Consider the following 22,456-nt stretch of genomic DNA (forward strand, 5'->3'; position numbering starts at 1 on the left):
AAGCAAGACACCAATGTGGGGAAATCAAATTTATAAATGATTCTAAATAGTCTGTTTTAGCCATTATTCTTACAAAACATAAATAATAGATAAATTTATAACCCCGTGCAACTGAAACATGTATTCTGTGTTTAAAGTAAATAACGTCTGTATCCTTTGTGTTCCCACCTCTAGGGACAGCTGAGCTCAGCCATCTCCAGCACCATTACTTTTTGGAGGCAAAAGTTGTGGGAACCCCTGCTCTATAAAAAATACGGGTACAATTAAGTATGCCTGAATCCTGAGACAGGTGCAGTTTAACTTAAGCATGTTGCCTACTAATAATACAAGTCCTTCCACGGGATGTTTTCAGTCAAACCTTGAGCATGAAAACACGTTGGAATAAAAAAAGTCACTTGTTTATTTAAACTTTCCTTCGGTGAACAGTACAGCCTGGAAATAAATTATAACCATTGCATGAACAGAAACTCTAAAGTTTTACATTTGTTCCTCTAAAAGCTAATGGAACTGAATCTTAATTAGCATACAAGTTACATTTCATCACAATTTGCAACAGATGTTAAGACAGTTTCAGTAGGTATACACTGACAGAAAATACAGCTATAAAAGCACTTCATTGATAAAACTGCATAACTATCCTCTTTTTCTTGAGAATTAAACATCAAGAAAAAAACCCGGCAGATTTATCTCCTTTTTGAAAACCCAAAACTCTATTTTTGACAATGGGCCATAAGTTTACAAAAGTGTGGTTACACAGGTCATGGACAGACAGGAATGTTGTTATTGGAAAAGGGTCTCCTCAAACCCAGCAAACAAAAGGCAGATTCAATCCATGTCCGAGCCTATTCATGCATTCGTCCTGTGCTCATCAGTATTTGGCAAGCCATTCTAATTACTGAGTTGTCCTTTTGAACCAGCCCACTCCTGATTTTTAAAAGGGTGCTTAGTCATATTAGGTCCACATTTTGCTTCCCCAGCAGTTTCACTTGAATCAATTTCACAACGATGTAATATTAAACACAACATTCTTCAAAATCCGGAGCCTCCTTCAGGGACTGCTAGTTGTTTTCTTGTGAAATGATAGCCTCCTGGAACACAGGTGAAAAAAAAGAGCTTGTCAGAAGATGTCTCAGGTTATTTATTATTAAGTCATACATGTCAATACAGTAGTTGTTTTGTTTTATTGTGACTGCTGCCTGCGGCTTAATAACACCTAATTTGACCCGGCTTCAAAAAATTACTTGCTCTAATTGGCGCCTCACATAATTGAAGCTTCATGAACAATTATATCACCATTATTTGTAGAACAAAAAAGCACATCGGACCACAACATTTGCAGAGAGTTGGAGTATGGTGAGTTTGGACATTCCTTGTGTGCTCACACTGAAGTGCTCCTGCTATCTTATCTCCTCTGGTTTTGAAATCGAATACACTAAATTATGAGTGGTATGTTCAAGGTATGCTTATAAAACCTGGAGCTGTCAGATAAGACCATTGTTGTTGTTGGCGGTGTGATAGAAGCAGGCTGTAGGCCCCCTTGTTTTACAGCTTTACCATCAGATCATTTTTGCTTGTCTGAAATTTACTTGAAGTGCAGTCCTCCAGATTGTAATTTAAGAGCAGACGTTATGTTTAACAATTAATTTGACTAATTCCTTTGGATATAATTACCACATGGCCAATAAAAATCATTTCTTGTCTACTTCAGCAACATTTTTATTGAAACAGCGGCAGCACTTTTATTAAAATGGAAAGTTTCCATTTCATAAAAGAACCCCTTGAAGGAAACTTCAAGGGGTTCTGCTCATAGTTTGCTCCTTATGAGAGGAAAAGGCCCAGAAGGCCCAGAAGTTTGACTAAATATTTGTCCAATTAATGTTAGTAGGAGTCCATTTAGTGAAAAATTAAAATGTTAACAGGTATGAGCTGGTTTCTGGTTTGACTACCATGAAGTAATAAGCATGTTTATGCATTTGAATGTATTTATGTGAGCAAATCTTAATGATTCCTTTAATAAATCGTTAGAGCTGAATTAGTATCTAAAACAAGAGGGTTGAGGAAGTATGTCTGTGTCTCAGTTTTACAACTCAGCGCTATGATTGACAATTTGTCTTGAACTGTTTCATTGTCTTTTGGGTTTACTTTCCCTCAAAACATCATTTCTGCCTACAGACTTTGACACGCAAAATGCATGCATCAGAAAATGTCCTTGATTTCATCAATTTCCATTGAACATGAAGGTATATATCTATGAATGTCTCTTACAAATGGAGTCCTCTCTCCGTATTTGCTACAGAAGGTCATTTTGACAGTGTTCTTGTGCCCTGTCCGCTGGTCAAAGGTCTGGCAGGACTGAAAAGGCGGACTGTACAGATGTAAACTGACTGCGGTCTCTGTGTGGCTGACATTTTCCACACGATGCAAGCCAATGGTATCTGAAAGTAAACAAATAAACAGAAAATCAGATATGCAAATAAGTTGTTTACACTAATGGAATAGTGAAACAGGTTTGTGAGGATTTTGTGGCAATGCTGAATACAGGAATAAAGACCACACCAGAGCACTTCTGTCCTTGACAAACAGTATTTGAAATGAAACTTGAGTACTATTGATTATTGTGTTATGACTGGCTGTTGGACCTGCTGAGAACAATTTGAGATTAGATAACCACAGAGCTTAAAAACTTTAGTACACTGCGTCATAAAAGAATGACACATATAACAGTGTTACAAAGTCAATCAATACAAATTATCAATACAAAGCATCCTCATGTGGGATAGTACAACAAAAAGTATGTTTGTTCCATAGATGTATTCGGTTTTCTCACCATTTATGTAAGCAACCCTGTTTTCCTGGAGAATCCTCTGTGACTTCTGGACCATGTCTCCGTGTGATTCCGGCCAGTCGAACAGCGTTTCCTTCAGCTGGCCCTGGAGCAGCTTCATGAAACAGTGGGAATCTGTGTGGTCATGGATACTACTGCAAATTGTGAGGAACACACAAGCATGCTGTGTCAGAATGTGTTCATGTTCACAACCCTTTGACCACAGGCAATTACATATCAGCGCTGTAAAGGATTTCTGGGATTCACTGTAAAAGTGAGAGGGTCTCTTGTTCTTGAGAATTTTCCAACATTCTTGGTGTGTGTGAAAACAGCTGTCACAAAATCTATATGTCTAACCTGTCGAACAGGAAACATCTTGATTAAACATTTAATGATTTAGACAAGCCTCCTATAGTTCTCTTGGCTCCAGCTATTTGCTGACTAAGTGAACCATGCTATAGATATCAAACAATGTCTATAATGTCTATGGAGATAAGACTTATCTCTAATAATCACCAGAGAATTCACTTGAGACTGACCAACAGTGACTAAATTGCTGTAGTAATCTCTGACACCATTTGATTATACTGTTTTTTTTGGAATAAAAACAATTTTCATATATAACTTAATTTAATTCTGATATTTATTCTTTTGCGACCCGGCAGAAGACGAAATGATTACAATCTCATCGTCCTCAAGAGATGATTGAATTATTCTTTTGACAATGGAGAAGCTCACCTGCCGTGGCCTTCTCCCCAACATAGAATCATCAGATTGAACTTTCCGTTTCCCTCGTCAACCAAATTCCGAGTGTACCTGCCAAGGAGCACAACATGCTGAATGACGAGAGGTGGTATGATGGATATTTAATGCCACAGGAATAGGAAAGACAATTACTCACAATGTACAATTTAAACGCAGCAGGGAAGGGTTTGTTTTCCCACAAACATCAAAGAAAATCTAATCTGTTAATCCCACTCAATGTTCGACTAAACCGCGTGGGCAGAGTGGGGGTTTTCTTATTTTCATGTACAACACATTCAGTCCTACGGGCGGCAGTGGCTCAGTGGTAGAGCGGGTGGTAGAGCGGGTCGTCCAATGTTCTGAGATCGACGGTTCGATTCACGCTCCCGCCCAAAAAATAACACCCAGAGATGAGCTGACAATTCCTACTGTCAGCTCACCTCTGGGTGTTATTTTTACAGTTGGAGGTGTCAGCTCACCTCTGGGGAACTGCCGAGGCGCCCTTGAGCGAGGCGCCCTTGAGCAAGGCGCCGTCCCCCCTCACAAGCTGCTCATTTGGGCGCACCATGAAGGAGCTGGCGGCCACTCTACCTCCCCTACATGCTTACAGGCCCCCTTGTGTGTGGGTGTGTGTATTACGGGGGCCTGTACACACTAATATGCATACATGTGATTGATTGACTAACAAAAACTAGAGCGTGCGTTTTTAATCTCCCTTGGGAATTTATAACAGTGCATATTCTATTTATTTATATTTAAAATAAATCCTTGAGGTCAGGATGCCAGCCTGCCGTCATGTCGTACGACTCCTACGGGCCCCTGGTGGTCCCTGACGAGCAACTAGCGGGTTCCTGAATGAAATGAGCGGGTGTGTATCCGGCCTCGGTGTTGATTGGACGCCACACTCACCCTCCCTCCACCGACCGCCTCACTCATCAAAACACTGAGAAGAGAGACTAAACGCTGGAACACAACAGCGCTGTTTTGTCGAGAAGACCACACGCCGCAGATAAAAAAAATAATAAAAAATTTCGTTTTGGATTTGACGGGTTACATTTACAAATTATTAAAACAAGTCGCCTTTCTTCATCTTCAATGTTACGAAAGAATATTCGATTTTCAAACTAAACGTGATTATGTCACGTGTTTACTAAACGTAAATACTTAATATTCACCAGCTTTTAGTTTTCTAGGGTGGGAAAGTCAAAGTGACAGCAATGAAAACCAGACCCAATATAAAAATGTAATACATTTGTAATTAATAAGCAAATAAAAGTGATTGCAAAAGTAATATATTAATTTATTCAGAAAAACACGATATAAGTATACATCACATTAAATAGGCCAAGGTGACAAAGCTTCGGAACAGTGTAAAGTGCACCAAGATCATGATTGAGCAATGCCTGATAGCGGCTATAAATATTAGTAGGGCCATGAAAAAAAAGTGTTTTACCTGTATTGATCAAATTTAGCATATTTCATCCACTCCTGGGGCTTGCTCTCATATGATTCCATTATAGTTTGGACCTGTTCAACATTGACGCAGTCACCCTCGAAGATGGCATGCAGGATTTTTATCAGGTCATCCAGAGTTTGTGGCTTCACCACTTCGGTTTGCTCCATTATGTTAAGTTATGCTGAGAGCTTCTCTTCGATTAAAAACGACAGGTTTCTCCTTCCAACTTGGTGCGGTTGTTTAATTTTATAGGCGAGCGCGGCGGTCTGGGGAGAGCGATGCCGGACTATACCATTCTGAGAAGAGGTGAACGCCCACAGAACATAGTCTGGTCAATGGCGATGGGATTGTACAGAACTGTCCCGCTAACATGTGTCACCTTGTCCATTAAGTACATATGATGTTTAGTCGTTACTATGGATTTTTTGGTGAAACACATTCATCTCACACATTATGAACTTGGACTAATCCTTTGGACGCCGATTCCACCACGTTGTCAGAGAAGCATTACCTCCCCCTCTTCAGGCATTTCCCAAACAATAGCGGTGCCTCCGGACCCATCGGCCCTTTCCTCAGAAACTCAACGCTCAGAACATCCCCACAACGTTTGCTCTGAAACGACAGACGGTGGAGAAAAAGCGTTGAGTTAAAGGTCTGATTGTATAAATGTGGTATTATAACATCATGACATTATGGTATAGCTCTACTCCTGTAATCCATGAAAGAACAGCAGTCAAAGCCTATAATAGTGTGTATAATGTAGAAGTTTTAAAAGGGAAGGAACAGGAGTCAAAATCCATATTATTTCAGAAACTTTGCTGTTTGCTTAATTTAACAAGGTAATTTAAGTCCTTGTCATTTGATCGCACGGTAGGGTTAGGGTTACGATGGCGGAAAATAAATGTTTAAATGGAAAATATACAGCTGAAATAACATTGTATATTTTTATCACATATTATTTGACATGATTACAAATATAAATTAAATAAAAGCATCAAAACTGAAATGAGTCTTTTGAAGAAAAAAAAAAGCTACATCTTCAGATATTCAAACAAAGCTTAGAATCAGACTTTAATCTCAATGGTACCTCAGATCAGTAGACAAGACACAAATTGTCTAAGTGCTTTGATTTTCCAGATGACTGAGCATATCTGTACATACCGTATGTTTGCACATATTTAGGTTAAAAATAACTCTTGAGATAGACTCATTTAAAATCAGATTTGGTCTTGATGGATTTTGGACATTCCACATCTTTCTAACTGCAATTGAGTTTTTTTTTATATGAATGGAACAAATTCCTTGACATACAGTTACAGGCCAGTCAAAGATCACTTCACTGAACTACAAACAACTCTGATGATGCTCAGGGTCCTTATTGGTTGAACGAGGTGAAGACAAATGTACAAATTGTGGTTTTTCTTCTAATTAATGTCTCCTCAATATTGCATACCAAATAGATAAACAGTAATCACAACGCTTTGCTTAACGTTACCCATCAGAATACCTTCCTCACGGACATTAATCTCAGAAGTATTTGAGATAAAATTAAAAAGGAGAACATTGTCTAGGATCGGCGCAGTTAACTGTTTTCAGATGAGTGTGAGGTAAAGGTTAAACCAGTTACTGATACATGTCAAAGCCACTGTTTGAACTGGGATACTTGGAATAGGAAAGTTCTGCATCTACCCTCTAAGTAAGGAATTGAAAGAGGTCACTCTGGTTGATTCATATTCAGGCCTTACTGTTTGCTGGATTTAAAAAAACGGAGAATGTTGTTCATGTCAGAGTTTGTGGAAAACTTCTGCCTACTTGCCACATCATCAGTACCAGACATACCACTGCGCCATCTGGTGGACAAAAAGTGAACAGACCAGGGCTTTAAACCGGGGTGGACAATAAAGATTTATTATTGTTATCGGTTATTCAAAATAATAGTGACCGGTTGATAACGGGTTTTTTTTTCGTTCTTGAAAAAAATTTCTGACCTCACCAATTCCTGTCATTCCCCCAATGTTGAGTTCCCTGGACTCTGCTCTGAAACTCTGATGCTTTGAAACTTCTTAGCTTTGAAACTTTGTTGCATCATAAGCTGCCGCATCTTCTCCGTCTCCCTCTGATTCTCCATCTTCTGTTCCGTAACTGTTGTCCTGTTTACTGTAGGGAAATAACTATAGTATTACTTAATTTCCAATTTAAAAGTCATAAACCCACCTCATTCATCCATTCATTCATCCATTCATCCATCCATCCATCCATCCATCCATCCATCCATCCATCCATCCATCCATCCATCCATCCATCCATTCATTCATTCATTCATTCATTTTCTTCCGCTATATCCACTGCAGCGGGTCAAGGGGAGCTGGAGCCTGTCCCAGCTGGCATAGGGCGTGAGCCAGTGGTCCACTTACCTGTTTATATTTACATGGAACGTTATCAACCGCTTCGGGAATTATGTATATTTTTTCCAACTGGTTCAAGAACGTAAATTCTTGGGTGGACTGTAAAACGGGAAACGTTTTAGTACTGTGTCTGTTCGGAATGAACCAATTGGCAAAAGATTCTGGTTCACAGCCCTGGAACAGACCCGAAACGTTTGTGATGTGAGACATTAGATCATCTTTTAGGACGTAATTAACATCAATACGCTTTATGTAGCTACATGTAAACACTATAGAAATTTATCTAATAGTGCAAAAACAGATTGTAACACTCATTATAACACATTAGCACAAATGTAATTTAGAATCACTGGGAACAAGCAACGAAAACATACTTTTCTTTGTGCTTGATTGATAATTGCAATGTAAATGATAATGATTTGGAGATTATCTTGTAAATTAATCACTGAAATCTACTGCATTTGCTCTAAGTCATTATATTAAATGCAGTTAAACCATTCATTAAAAGGACATCATTTTCCAATAAGGAGATACATAATCAAGCTGTGGAAGAGGGATTATTAAAAAAACCAAAAACACTGAAGGTGATATTTGTTACATCCCGCTTCAAAATGGTGATGTATTGTAATTGTCAGTGTTCATCAAATATCTTTGCAACCGTTGCAGATAGAAAGATGAAACAAAAAGCACATTACTCAGGCAGCAAAGGGGATGAAAACGAGATGATGACCTTGACTTTGACAAAAGTAGGTCAAGGTCAAATTTCAACTTTTGTACACCCAGGAACCGGATAGAAAGACTATAGAGAAGGCCACTGTGAGTAAGACCATAGATCAAAGCTAGTGCTTTGATCTATGAAAGTAAGTCAGAGCACTAGCTTTGATCTTTGACCGATGCAAGAAAGTCAGGGCCAAATTTTGGCTTCAGGGCTGTCACAGGATGTTGCAGTCTGTGACTGCCTTGTTAATGTATTGTGCGTGCTTTTTTTTCTGTGTATACTGTATACTTGTGTAATGTATGTTGTATGATTGTATTGTATTGCGCAGAGGTAAATAATTTTCCCTTGAGATTATAAAAGTACTGTATTGTTAAAGTATTTTTCATCTTCATTTGGGCCTGATAGAATAATTTTATAAAAATCACTCAACAAACAGCACTTTACGGTGTTAGATGCGTTTAAAATCCATAATTTAATAAACGCGAATGGATTAAGTTTGACCCGTCGCGGACGCTGTACGGGGGGCGGAGCCGACTGACTATTTTGACGTGGACCATTTCCGCGTAGAGAGGATGAAGCAGTAGTAGCGTGTAGCCTCCAGCTACCAATATTAACCTACTAACTAGACGGGATTTAGCCCTGAATCCGGGTCTGATCTGGGTTCACGGGAGTTGACGGACCGCAGGTTGTCGGAGACCGATCCATCTCTGTCCCCCCGAAGTTCAGCTACAGTCATGATAAAAGCCATTTTAATATTCAACAACCACGGGAAACCGAGGCTTTCCAAATTCTACGAGCATTATGTGAGTAACGTGATATTTTGTTTTATTCATTCACATATTTTGGCGTTGTGTGATTGATGGAACAAAATTAAAAATGAAAAGATGTCAAACTTCGACTGACACGGATTTTAATAAACGTTTTTCATTTAGATAATGAAAATTAAAAAAAAAAAAAAAAACATTTGCAGCTGCACGTGTAATATTGTTCCAAAAATGACTGAAAGGAAAGGTTTGTGTACTTTACAGATGGAACGGTTGTATGTTACTGTTTCAAACCTGTTGTATAAGCTGTCCATTTGAAACCACCATGTCCTCTTAAAACATGAATAATTTAAGGCGTGCAAGCCGAAGCGAGGCTATTGCGTTCCTTCCGAGCCTGTAGGAACTGGATTAAACCCAGTTCAATTCATGTTGGATCCGGCTGTGCTGATGGGCTCAGTGAAGTGAGCGCTGTTTGGGTCACATGACCCCTGATGACGCCCTTGTGAGCAACTCGTGCTCAGCCCTCCAAACCTTCCTCCACCACCGGACGAATTAACTCCAGTTGACTAACAATTGGTTTACCTACCTGCTCAGTTACAAAAACCTTCACGTATTCAGTAAATACTAGGTTATGTAATGTGATTTACTGGATAAGCTCTGTTGGCTTGTTCTTATAATTGGATTTGGATCTCCAGGATGGCTGGCTGTCCCTTCTTTGATACTGGTGTGATTGCAGACAAATTCTCCTGTGGCACAGAACATATAAAGGGAAATGCATTCTATATCTGCTGAAAGTAATTGCAAATATTTTTAGGCAGCATCTTAACAATATTTTACAATGTCATGGGATTTTGCATGGTTCTTCTTAAATAGATGCTGATGGAAATTTCAGCAAACCAGCTGAAGAGATAATCTTAAAACATTATGAAACCTCAATCTAAATGAGCAACATACATTTTTTTGGGATTTATTTTAGCTTTGGAGCATCTGTTTAATTTCTCCATTGACTTAAGTGTAAAATAACATGTTAAACAGTAATGATCAGTTTGAACTCCAGTGAATTCTAAAGAAATCCCTTCAGTTGTTGTAATCAATTCTTCGTGGCATAGATTCAACAAGGTGCTGGAAGCATACCTCAGAGAGTTTGGTCCATACTGACATGATGGCATCACACAGTTGGCGCAGATTTGTCGGCTGCACATCCGTGATGCGAATCTCCCGTTCCACCACATCCCAAAGATGCTCTATTGGATTGAGATCTGGTGACTGTGGAGGCCATTTGAGTACAGTGAACTCATTGTCATGTTCAAGAAACCAGTCTGAGATGATTCCAGCTTTATGACATGGCGCATTATCCTGCTGAAAGTAGCCATCAGAAGTTGGGTACATTGTGGTCATAAAGGGATGGACATGGTCAGCAACAATACTCAGGGAGGCTGTGGCGTTGCAACGATGCTCAATTGGTACCAAGGGGCCCAAAGAATGCCAAGAAAATATTCCCCACACCATTACACCACCACCACCAGCCTGAACCGTTGATACAAGGCAGGATGGATCCATGCTTTCATGTTGTTGACGCCAAATTCCGACCCTACCATCCGAATGTCGCAGCAGAAATCGAGACTCATCCAACCAGGCAACGTTTTTCCAATCTTCTACTGTCCAATTTCGATTAACTTGTGCAAATTGTAGCCTCAGTTTCCTGTTCTTAGCTGAAAGGAGTGGCACCTGGCGTGGTCTTCTGCTGCTGTAGCCCATCTGCCTCAAAGTTCGACGTACTGTGCGTTCAGAGATGCTCTTCTGCCCACCTTGGTTGTAACGGGTGGCTATTTGAGTCACTGTTACCTTTCTATCAGCTCGAACCAGTCTGGCCATTCTCCTCTGACCTCTGGCATCAACAAGGCATTTCCACCCCCAGAACTGCCGCTCACTGGATATTTTTTCTTTTTCGGACCATTCTCTGTAAACCCTAGAGATGGTTGTGCGTGAAAATCCCGGTAGATCAGCAGTTTCTGAAATACTCAGACCAGCCCTTCTGGCACCAACAACCACGCCACGTTCAAAGTCACTCAAATCACCTTTCTTCCCCATACTGATGCTCGGTTTGAACTGCAGGAGATTGTCTTGACCATGTCTACATGCCTAAATGGACTGAGTTGCTGCCACGTGATTGGCTGATTAGAAATTAAATGTTAACGAGCAGTTGGACAGATGTACCTAATAAAGTGGCCGGTGAGTGTATATCGCAAGAGGCACGCTGTATTTGTATTTCAGCAGGACGAGTTACAGTTGATCAGATTACAAGATGTGTATACATAGACACCGTCTGACAGCATCTGTTAGTATAAAAGCTGAAGTGTTAGCTTACTGGCTTGCAGGAAAAAAAAAATCACACCGTGAGCTGCAAAACCCATCTCACACATTGAATTTTCTTGAGTTTATTTTAATGTTATGCAAATTCACAACGCAGAAATCGACTTGCAATCAATTGTCACTCTGCAAGCGTCACTAAAGAGTTTTGCGATTCTGGTTCTACGGCTCAAACAGATGTCACCTTCACACTGGATGTCTGTATCATAGATGGAAGGTAATGATATATGCAGTGGGTGATTACTTGAGTCTCTTCAGTCACAGAATTCTAAGCCACATCTATATATATTTTTTTATTATTATTTTACTTTTGCCCCATCTAGTATTTATAAGCATTGTAGAAATGAATAGTTTATAATCTACTGTCAGTGGTGGGCGGTCAGGCCCAGCAAGGCCTTCTCTGCTGGTCTAACATAACCAGAAATCATGATGATATTTACGATAAAAGTTAATTATATTTTAATGCATTTTCCTTAAATTTCCACAAAAAGCCGCACTCTGTGTCCAAGACAGTGGTGCAGCACGTGGACGACCAATGCTCGACGTGGGGGGGTCCGGGGGGCCTCCCCCGGGAAATTTTTTAGAAAATGGGGTTGTTTTCCTGCATTCTGAGGAGAAAATCTTCTGTTCAGTTTACCTACAAAAATACACTAAAGTCAACAGTTCAAGCTGAACTATCTTTATTTCTGTCCTACTTAAAGCAGGTATAAATGTGAGATTCCACAATTAAAAACTTCAATTCACTATGTGAAGATAGTCATACAAAATATTACTCAATGTTTACTTGTAAGTTTTACTTAGACCAGAAGACATTTTAACTTTGACTACCACCAACACCATTGATATGCCATAGTTTATTTATTTTTAAATTCAATAACATGATCCCCCCCCCCCCTCAGCATTCACCATTTGTTTATTAATGAGGACTTTAACACAAACTCTACTATAAAACACTGGATTCTTTTGATCGATTGTCCTCACCTTGTCGTACACCAATTCGCGGGTTCAGCTTGTAAAAAAACAATATTTTTGTTTTTCATTGGACGAGAGGAGGTCATGACCCGAGTGCATATTTAATGATCGGGAGCGTTCGTGTCACTTTGGCTATTTCCGTCATCATGCTTCGGCCAAATTCCGTCGGCATGCGGAAATAGCGGCGCTATTTTCGCTAGCATCCCTCGCTAGCGGAAGTAGCCTAGCAGAAATAGCGAGCGCTGCTAGCGAGCGAAAAAGTTGTAAGTTTTAGCTTTTTTTTCGTAAAAAGAATGGCACTGTGGTTACACAGTCTAAAAATCTTGTAGCCAATCTGGAATTTACTTCGTCTATGGCGAAGTGGCGAATGGCTAGTGCAAGCCCAGAAAGGGAACGTATAGTTAACAGACAGATGCGATAGCCAATCAGATCACGAGTTGGCGACGTGATTGGATACTCACTTTGAGAAGGCGGCGCTATGCAGGCACACATTTGAAGAGAAGCTCTAGTGAGAGGAGGGTCCAATCCCTGAAGGAGCTAACCTGTTTTAGCTAAACTGAACTATGTAACCTGTTCTAGCTAATGTGAACTTGCTTACCTGTTCTAACTAACGGAGTGTTCTTAAGGAATGAAAGGAGAACAGATTTTGTGTTTAAATAAGCAGTTTGAACAGCTGTTTCAGTGAGTACAAACATTTTGTATATCTAAGTTTTCCTATTTAATGTTCTTGTAATTTAATTTACAGTATTTTTCACACTACAAGGCGCGCTGGACTATAAGGCGCAAACTCAATAATTTGTTTGCTTTATAATTTATTTCATATATAAGGCACACCGGATTATAAGGTGCACACAATAAAAAATTAATAAAATTTATTTGATAAACTGCAGCGGCTGTAGTTGCACAATCCGTCCACTAGACAGAGCCACGCTGCTCAGACAGTCTTGATTGCATTCATGACTTCCTGACTACCTTTGAATGGCCCCTATTGTTATGTCAATAAACCATTCTGAGCCTCATCAAGGAAACATGATCAATTTACCATCTTAGAAAGAAGTCAACACGCATATTAAAAAACCTGACATTAAAAACTGGTTAAATTCATTACGAGTGCAGTCAGTGCGAACAGAGTGGATTATTTCCTGATCTGAAGTTCGAAGCAGATATTTAAGCTCTGACGTCTGCGTTTATTAATTAAATATTGTTTCGATCGATCGGTAGTCCAGTCGGAGGTGAGGTGCAGCTATTTGCTGCTGTGTGTCAAACAATTTTTAAACTAGTTTTTAATGTCAGGCTGCTAATTTACTCGGGTTGGAGATTTGTAACCGAGCACATCTCTGTCCATTCTCCTCGCGAGTAAAAAATATAAACTGTCGTGTTCTCCTTTTTGCAAGTGTGTTTTAAATGTTCTAGGTTGCTTGAACCTGACAATAGAAGTCAGAGTCCAATTTAAGTCTTACCGGATACACATTAATGAGATGGCCATTCATATCTCTGTCTCTCTTTCCCTTGCCTTGTTACTACCTCAACTGTATTTCTCCATTGTATTTCTTTTCCTACTCAACTGGTCAAGGTGGATGGGCGCTGACCAGAGTCTGGGTCCTGCCTGGAGTTTCTTCCTCAATGAGGAAGTTTTTCCCTATCCCTGTCTCTTATGCTGGAGGGTTCTGTTGGCTTTCTCTTTCTGTAAAAGTGCTTTGAAATGTCTGTTGATTGATTGATTAAAAGATTCTGCTAGAGTTTAGACTCTCCTATCTTTAAACTATGTCGGTCCAAGTCACATGACTGATTAAGTCCTCCAGCCAGCTGCACGCCAGACCGCTTATTATCTCTTTGTATGCTTTAAGCACCCCAGGGGGACATTGGCTCCGTTTGGAGAGACTGGTTGAGTATTTGAGCTTCACAAAACACTTTAATCACTGTTGTATTTGAGTTGATGATTTTTAGGTTAGAATAAAACTCTACAAAAAAACTACAAACACTCAGGTTTGATACGCTTAAACTTGATCTAAGTTGAAACGACTGCTGCAGTCGTTGAGATTCATCTATGGATTTTAAAGATTGTCATTCGTCTTATATTCTGTGCTTCATATTTGTACATTAGCACCGAAGAGGAGTAGTGCTCCTATTTCTTCTGTGTGCGGCCCTTACAATGACAGTGAAAGCTTCTTTATTCTGAATTTGAAGACTGATGCTTGCAAACACTCCTTTTAAACATAATCTCATCCATTAGGCATTACAGTAAGCCTACTTGCGCCTCAACTTGTTTGTTGAAATGATCTTGTGCACACTTTCATTATGTGTAATTGCTGTTTAAAACTTGTTTTTGTCACTCAGAACCAATACACATAAAGGGATTAAGGGAACCAGTAATGAAGCTATGAGTGAGCAAACGATACATTTATTATCTTCTTTTTTAAAATAATCTCTATGTCCTCTATTCATCCTGCAGACTGAAGATACAGAGCAACAGATCATCAGGGAAACCTTCCACTTGGTCTCAAAAAGAGACGAGAATGTCTGCAATTTCTTAGAAGGTGGAATGTAAGTTGGTTTCGGAGTGCATTAACTTGACCTGCAAGTTCAGAAGCCTAAAAGCTATAGGAAACGATTCAAAGTCTGATGTCACTAGAAGTAAATACTCAAGCAGAACATTTACTCCAGTGGAGCATCGCAGGAATTAAATAATGCAAAGCTCAGAGGGCTTTTTGGATGCTGAAGCTAAATGGTTATAAAAAACCAATAGACTATACATTACAGGCAGACAGCTGCTAAATGATTGCATGTTTCAAACTATTACAGGAATCACTTTATCCTGTTTGTGAGCAAGTGATTACACCAGGCCTCATATCCTGTTGCTCAAGACACATGGTGTGTCAACACAGAGATTGAGGTTCCATCGAAAGCAGTAGCAGACTGAATAAACACCAACATCTTTATTTATTTTGACGTGTCTTGCATGAAATTTCTCTGTTTCTGTATCATAACATGTTTATTACTTGCTAATTACATGAGGACACACTCAATTCTGAGCAGGCACTGGTGTGATGTTTCATTGTCTCCTGTGTTTCAGGTTGATCGGAGGGTCAGACTACAAGCTGATCTACAGACACTATGCTACTCTGTACTTTGTGTTTTGTGTCGACTCCTCAGAGAGCGAACTAGGAATATTAGACTTAATTCAGGTAACGGACCGGGAAACCATTGTGTATCCAATATCACCTTTAGAAATGTGTGCTTAGGGTCTGTTTTATGTGTTTTGTTGAATAACTTCTCACCTTTTAGGTATTTGTGGAAACGCTGGACAAATGCTTTGAGAATGTCTGTGAGCTCGACTTAATTTTTCATGTAGATAAGGTAGGAAACGGGTTTATATCCACTTGCTTTTTTAAACATTTATAAAAAAGGGGAGACTATAGTGTTACTGATACCAGATAAATGATTATTGTTTTCCCTGAGAGGCCTATGCATAAGGGTACAAAGTAGTATCTTAAGTAGTGTGTCACTCTCTCATGATACTTTAATGCATGAAGAAGTATGACTTGTGTCATGAATTTATGACATAAATCCATGTGCCGGTATTTGTCCCTTTATTTGTACCCACTCCTTAATCTGTTGGTTTCTTTCATGGCACGTATCCTTGTCATCTGCCATATAGTTTTTGTGTCAGAAACAATCAAAAAACCCAATCTTGCAAGTTCCAAACTCTTTTAAAAGTCCCCGATCCCTATCTGTCCTTTGGCTATATCTAACTTAACAGGTTCTTCCTTGTCATACCCCCAACCCTCCAATAAAGTTTCATGTCCAACCTGTAGATTTGCCTAAGTCCAGCTAACAGACTAAACTAAATACAGTTCCATAGGTAAGAGGAGCAGTGCAGCCCTGTTCTTGAAGCTCCTTGACATCACTTTGACTGAGAACATGGATTTTTGTTTTTCTCAGGTCCACAACATTCTGGCAGAGATGGTGATGGGCGGGATGGTCCTGGAGACCAACATGAATGAAATCATCACACAGGTGGATGCCCAGAACAAAATGGAGAAGTCTGAGGTAAGCCAGTTCTTGTCCCGCTAGCCAGTCCGATGACTTCATTCTCTTTCCATACTGAGATATGGCATACAGAATGCAGGCATGTGTGTATGGTGCACCCTGCATGCTAACCTTCGGTGACCTTGTGGATGCTTCCTACTTTTCTCTAGTGTTTGTGCCCTTTTTTTTTTGGCTCCTCCTCTCACTGCTGCACTGCTTTGAACACAGGTTCTTCACATTTCCTCAACTGTGTCCCTTGGTAAAGTACGGTATCAGTCATCTCTTGTCATATTATGCACACTTAACTGTATCACTGTGAATTTCTTACCACTGAATGGCCCCATAACCATTTTATATTTAACAACTATAGGTTTGACACCTGCTAACAATAACAGGGCAATTTCAGGCTGTCTTTTACATTTTTATTTTCCAGGAGTTGATAAACTTACTTGTACAGTCATTGTAGTAATGTTGGATAAATAGTTTTCTAATGTGTTTCGTAAGCATCTGAAACCCAACATCTTTGCTTACATATTTAATCTTTACAAGCATATTGCTTTGCTTTCCACACTGCTTCTGCCAGCAAATGAACATTTAGTGATGGGAATGTTTAAAACAGCCAGACAGCCAGAGACAATTTCATGAAATAATTTCTCTCAATAATCTAATAATCTGGCTCTGCTTTTACTCAAAATGCACAGTGATAGTGTCTAAAAGCTGAATCAATGTTGTTCGAAGTTGTTTTTACTTTTATGTGAGAAAATTGACAGGAAATCAGGAAATGCTGTATTTTCGGTTATATGACATAGTGGTGGAGGGTTAGAATTGGCTGACATCAATTTCGTGCTAGTAGGTCTGTTGTTGTTGGGGTTTTTTTTCACTTTTACTGTAAACAAGATATACCTTTTCTAATGATCTGAGATTTGTTGTGTGCTTTTAACCCTACACAATCCTCTGTTTTTGTTGATGTTCTCTAAGCAGTCTTGTGCTGATCTACAATCATCAGAGCTGCTCTGTCTTTCCCTCTTGGACCTACCCTAGACTGCCTGTCATGTTCACAGACTGGGTTACCAGACTGAGTTAATTCAAATTGGCTGTATCCACTAAAAGGGAATTTTTTGGATGACAAAGAATAAACTATGCACCTTTGAAACAGTCTAATTAAGTGGCGGATGTGTTTTTAGATAAAATTTCTCAATCCCGGCTTTATTTTTTGCTCTAAAAACAATTGTTGGAGAAGCCTTAAATAATTTTTAACGGGGAATTGTGGTCTATGATAGGTCCTATCACTTTCGTTCTATGAAGATAAACTGTAATTATTTTAATCTGCTTTAACATTCCTCATTCCTTTTTTCCTGACCCTGTCTAGTTCTTCCCATTCTTCTCTCTCTTTTCAGACGTTTATCTTTCAGTCTACCAGGCAGGACAGGTAGACACAGGTACTGATAAAATTTACAACCCAGTACTGTAACCTTAACTGAAGTTTACTCCCCCTTCAAGTCTCTACATATGGTCGTCCATGTAATAGCACTGACACTACTAACATACAGTAAAGATCTTTGATGGCAGACCCAAAAATGTTCAAAATCTTTAAAGCTCACAAAACTTGTTTTTGGTTAGTTGTAGGTGGTGGACTGGACAATAAAAACAACTGCTGTAGGATATATTCTATTCCAATAGATAGATAGTCTAGGATCATGAAAGGTTTTTCAAGATTTTTCTTTACATTGCAATTAGCACCCTGTTGGGAGGTGGGTGAAAGGAGTGTTACTGCGTGTTTGGTCAGTATGCAGCTATCTTTGGCAACTGGTGGCAGCTGAGAGTGTGGAAATCGCTTGTCTTGCTCTGTCCAAAGGTGAAACGCATTGCCTATCAGCACCTCTAAAGCTTGCTTGCTAACAGTTTATATCTTCGTTGTTGAATACAGGGGTTGTCAGCTCAAAGGGTCCAAGAGGTCCGGTAGGTCGACCGTCCTCCCCTGCTGTGGTACCTACAAATACGGGCTCCTGCTTTTTGCCAGACTGAAGTTCGGTTCACATTTTTTATAAACAAAATTTAAAAATTCTAACAGTCTTCCAGTAACGTGTTTTTTTTAAATTTAGCATAACTAATCTTTAACCAAGTTTGTCTGTTTTTGTGTACGTCTACTAGACTGCATTAGTAAAGACAAAATATTCAAACTAGCAAAACTATTTATTATCATAACAAACATGTGCAGACAGGAGACTGAATACCCTTTGTTACATAAAGGGTAATATTTTAACAGGACTGAAGTTGTCTCAGAAATAAACTTTTTTTTTTATCACCAAGTAATTCACTGCATTGTGAAGTTTTTCCAGCCCAACAGGTGTCTTTGTTTCCTATGGATCATTTTTTCTGACCTTTGCTGACTGAATCCGCCAAAAGTCAGTCAGTCATCTTCAGATTACCACCGCTGTATCCGCCGCAGTGGGTCACAGGGAGCCGGAACCTATCTGGGTGGCATAGGGCGTGAGGCGGGGGAAACTCCGGGCACAACGCCAGTGCACTGCAGAGCCACACACAAAGACAGACAACCATGCACACACACACTCATTCCTATGGGCAATTTGGACCGGCCAATCAACCTGAAGCGCATGCTTTTAGAGGTGGGAGGAAGCCGGAGAACCCGGAGAGAACCCACGCAGACACAGGCAGGGCATGTGAACTCCGCACAGTGCGGGACTCTAACTCGGGTCCGCCGTGTTGTGAGGCGGCGACGCTAACCACTGCGCCACCGCGCCGCCCCTCCGCCAAAAGTACTTTTCTCATTTTTGCTTTTTTTTTTTTTTGGGCGACTACTTGGTGATTAGGGGCCCGAATTTGAGTAATTCTGAACATTCACGACACGACTTATGTGTGATTGTTAAATGCACGACTCAGATGCAGAATCAATGCTGACCGTTTGTACGCAACACCAGACTCATTTCGTATTCATTACCACCCTATTGGTAGTTGAAGGAACCAGGAAGCTCTGCGGAACCAGCCTCGTTGGGCCTTTTTGAAATCTAGTCGATAGCAAAACTAAATATAACAGTTTTTCATGTTCTGATAAATTTTGTGGCTTTGTAGTCCTAATGGAAGCCTCTTGTCATCTGGATTTGGCCTGTGGGCTACCAGTAGGCGATAACTGTTTTGATGTGTAAAACTGCAAAAGCTGTAAATGGCTTGTCTTGTTGAATTTATTGGATACAAGCAGCTGTCAAGCAGGCCAGTAGAAACAGGAATTAATTTGTCCTGGAAAAAATTGTTTGGCACAAAACCCCTGCTCATTTTTCATCTTATCCTTTGGTATATTAAGATTAATAGAGATACAGTGTATAACCTGTCGAATTGTGAGCACTAGGGGTGCTAGTAGGTGTATGAGTTATTAATTAAGGAAGTAATTAAGTTATTTATCTGTTTATTTATCCGTCCATCCATCCATCCATCAGTCTATCTATTAATCAACCTACACATCCATGCTAGATGCTTCACTGGTTTCAGTCTTAGTGCAAAGAAAAGATAAGCACCTGCAGCCTGTGGTCTATTTCCCATGTGGAGCTGGCATTGGTATCAGGTAACTCAGATATACACAACAGCAAAGAGGTGTATTATCAAAATAATTAACTATTGATTTTAAGGGCTCACCCAGTAACCAAACAGTTTTATCTTCAACCAATGAAATTCATCCCTTACAGTCAGACTGAAAAGTTAAACACCATAAACCACAGTGGGTGTTTCCATTTCTGGCAGTATTAGTTATCCAGCGTTTGATTAAAAAACTCGCCATTATGGACTTTGACTCTCACTCTGAGGTGGAAATATCTAGAGTCTAACTCTTGAATACTGAACCCGTGTGTTACATCAGCATTCCTCTCCGTTAACGCCACGGTCATCTTTCCAGCTAACATAAGACTTCGTGATTCTTAGAAAAGTGAGGAATGTCCACAAGACAAACAGTCCATTGAAAGTGAGATTTTTTCCATGTGTGTCAGAGGCGATGACCATACAGCTCTGTGTTTTAAGCCTTTTGGCCATTTTTGGGTCTTTCTGCTAAAGATTTAGTTGGGGGATCTCTAACAGCAATGATTCTCAAATGTCTGCTCCTGCTTTGGATGGGAACATCACTTCTCTAGATATATTTATTTTTCCAAAAAGCTGAAATACCTTGATTTTTCCCATTTAAATGTCTTAATTGCTCTGATACAGTTTCACGTTGAGATTCATTTTGTTAGAGAGTAGCACCTCCTCTGTAACTATGAATAGACCTCTCATTGTAGTGTACTCCTGTTAGTCTTACAGCCTCCTCATGTCATCACAGGTTAAATCTATAAAGATGAAAATGACTCAATATTATTCTTCCTCTGTTCCCAGATATGCATCTAGACTAAAATTGTATAATGTAGTAATTCAATTACTTCAACCCACTAGAAATACAGAATCATCTATATTATGACTTGTATTATGGTGACGTTTAAAATTGATGCATACATTCAGTTCATACTTACACACTCAATCCTCACTTCCATTTTCATATTCAAATTCATTTTTTCTGCTTGACCCAATTCTCTCCTTACATTTTTACCTTTACCAAATCCAGTGGGTTTGCTTTTGAAACAATGCTGCCTTCTGTCCATTTGATGAATGACCAATACTGCTCAATACACCAAAATTAATGGATGGTCTAGTAGAGTATGTTCTCACAGTTGATTCATAATTGGCTCTGGTTGTAGTGTAAATCATTACAGAACTAAATAATGCATGTGCATATGACGCTATGAAGGCATCTGAATGTACATTTGCACATTTTGTCTGTCCAAGTAGCCGTTAGTGCTTTTGCATTTTGTTATTATTTGTCTAGTATACTGTTTAGCACTGTGTGTGTGTGCATTTGTGTGTCTAATGTTAAGTGTTCAGTGTTGTAATGTATAGCATGTTTTTGGATTTACTGATATTATCTTATCAACCCTCCATTTGTGTTGTGTGTTGTGTGTGTGCGTTGTGTGTGTGTTTGTGTGTGTGTGTGTGTGTGTGCGCATGTGTGTATGTTTGTAGGCCGGTATTGCAGGTGCGCCTGCTCGTGCGGTATCAGCTGTAAAGAACATGAATCTCCCGGAAATGCCCAGAAACATCAACATTGGTGACATCAGCATAAAAGTGCCAAATTTACCCTCCTTCAAATAGTGGCAGCGAGGTCCTGAACCTGCAGATGTCAGCCAATGTTTACCATGATGCAGTCACCAAAACCTCAAGTTACTGGTACTAACTTTTTATCCAAACTATACATTTTGAAGGTACTGTGTGAGCCAACACTTTGTTCTGCTATTTCTTTGTTTTTCTTTTTCAAGAAAGTGTCTTTCCATTTTTTTTATTTGTAAGAAGGAGAAATGAAATGTTTATCAGTAATACATTCCTTCTGCCTCACTAGGGGTTTCCCTTTGACATTTAGCTGCTACTATACAGATCTGTGTCAGTTTGTTCCTGAAGGCTTTTCACTGACGTGTTTACCGAAAAACTATAGACTGTAGCAGCTGGTACTAAGTGTAAGACAGTCTTTTTTGTTTGAGTTTTCCAGAATAGAGAATTCAATCAATGAAGTAAAAAGTTTAAAATGTTCCAAATCCAATTGAACAGGTGTGTTACAGTATTAAAAAGCATAAATTATAGCTTGTTTGTATAATCAGTGCAAAAAGTAAAAATAATGGTTCATTGCAGATATGCTGTTATAAAGAATTAAATATATGCTGAAATTATTTTTGTCTTATTTGTATTTTTAAATGATTTATCATGTCTTTAAAGATATCTCTTAATTTCAGTCAGTGCATGATTTTTTTTCTTTTGTTTTTCGATATAATAAACTGTGGAAACTCAGACTGTATTCTTGTCTTGTTTCATCAAATGTAATGCAATACAGTACTGAAACAAATGCTCTCTCTCCTCTCTACTGTACATAAACATACAACATTTTTACTTATTGGGTTTTGCGATTCTTTTTTTTTTTTTTAACAACGTTTATACTTATAATATCAAATGTGACTTTGGAATAACTATTTCTCAATCTTAAAAAAAACTTGCAGACTTGATCTTGGCCCGTTTATGAATTCAGACGTAATGTTTTTGAGCGACCGCGAAATAGCCATATTTTTGAAACATCACTGGAAAAAAAGCGCTAGC

At 39.3% G+C, this 22,456-nt stretch overlaps 2 protein-coding genes across 4 annotated transcripts; one reads left to right on the forward strand and one right to left on the reverse strand.

The window, feature by feature from the left end:
* Positions 1–384: 384 nt before the first annotated feature.
* Positions 385–5,283, reverse strand: cdo1 (cysteine dioxygenase, type I). Its single transcript, XM_068310609.1, has 5 exons — positions 5,022–5,283; positions 3,563–3,640; positions 2,828–2,979; positions 2,266–2,435; positions 385–1,088 (listed from the first exon to the last, which is right to left on the reverse strand). The coding sequence occupies exons 1-5, from the start codon at positions 5,189–5,191 to the stop codon at positions 1,059–1,061; spliced, it is 600 nt and encodes a 199-aa protein (XP_068166710.1). The 5' UTR covers positions 5,192–5,283; the 3' UTR covers positions 385–1,058.
* A 3,423-nt stretch (positions 5,284–8,706) lies between these two features.
* On the forward strand, positions 8,707–22,153 carry ap3s1 (adaptor related protein complex 3 subunit sigma 1). Of its 3 annotated transcripts, none has more exons than XM_068309968.1 (7): positions 8,707–8,950; positions 14,706–14,797; positions 15,327–15,438; positions 15,539–15,610; positions 16,196–16,303; positions 18,210–18,241; positions 21,338–22,153. In XM_068309968.1, exons 1-7 carry the CDS (start codon positions 8,882–8,884, stop codon positions 21,378–21,380), a joined length of 528 nt encoding a protein of 175 aa, XP_068166069.1. In that variant the 5' UTR covers positions 8,707–8,881; the 3' UTR covers positions 21,381–22,153. The 3 variants fall into 3 exon arrangements, with proteins under 3 accessions (XP_068166069.1, XP_068166070.1, XP_068166068.1); XM_068309969.1 differs by lacking the exon at positions 18,210–18,241 and adding an exon at positions 17,680–17,721 and having other exon boundaries at positions 21,338–21,476; XM_068309967.1 differs by lacking the exon at positions 18,210–18,241.
* The last annotated feature ends 303 nt before the right edge of the window (positions 22,154–22,456 follow it).

The sequence above is a fragment of the Antennarius striatus genome, chromosome 3 (assembly GCF_040054535.1).
Source record: "Antennarius striatus isolate MH-2024 chromosome 3, ASM4005453v1, whole genome shotgun sequence".
Classification (NCBI taxonomy): domain Eukaryota; kingdom Metazoa; phylum Chordata; class Actinopteri; order Lophiiformes; family Antennariidae; genus Antennarius; species Antennarius striatus.

Excerpts from the sequence above, each read along its gene's own strand:
- cdo1 (XM_068310609.1), bottom strand. The coding sequence starts at position 5,191 with ATGGAGCAAACCGAAGTGGTGAAGCCACAAACTCTGGATGACCTGATA. Across the intron at positions 2,980-3,562 it reads TGGGGAGAAGGCCACGGCAG|TAGTATCCATGACCACACAG; the intron begins GTGAGCTTCTCC and ends CACAATTTGCAG. Across the intron at positions 1,089-2,265 it reads ACGGAGAGAGGACTCCATTT|GAGGCTATCATTTCACAAGA; the intron begins GTAAGAGACATT and ends CCTGTGTTCCAG.
- ap3s1 (XM_068309967.1), top strand. The coding sequence starts at position 8,882 with ATGATAAAAGCCATTTTAATATTCAACAACCACGGGAAACCGAGGCTT. Across the intron at positions 8,951-14,705 it reads CCAAATTCTACGAGCATTAT|ACTGAAGATACAGAGCAACA; the intron begins GTGAGTAACGTG and ends TTCATCCTGCAG. Across the intron at positions 16,304-21,337 it reads ACAAAATGGAGAAGTCTGAG|GCCGGTATTGCAGGTGCGCC; the intron begins GTAAGCCAGTTC and ends GTATGTTTGTAG.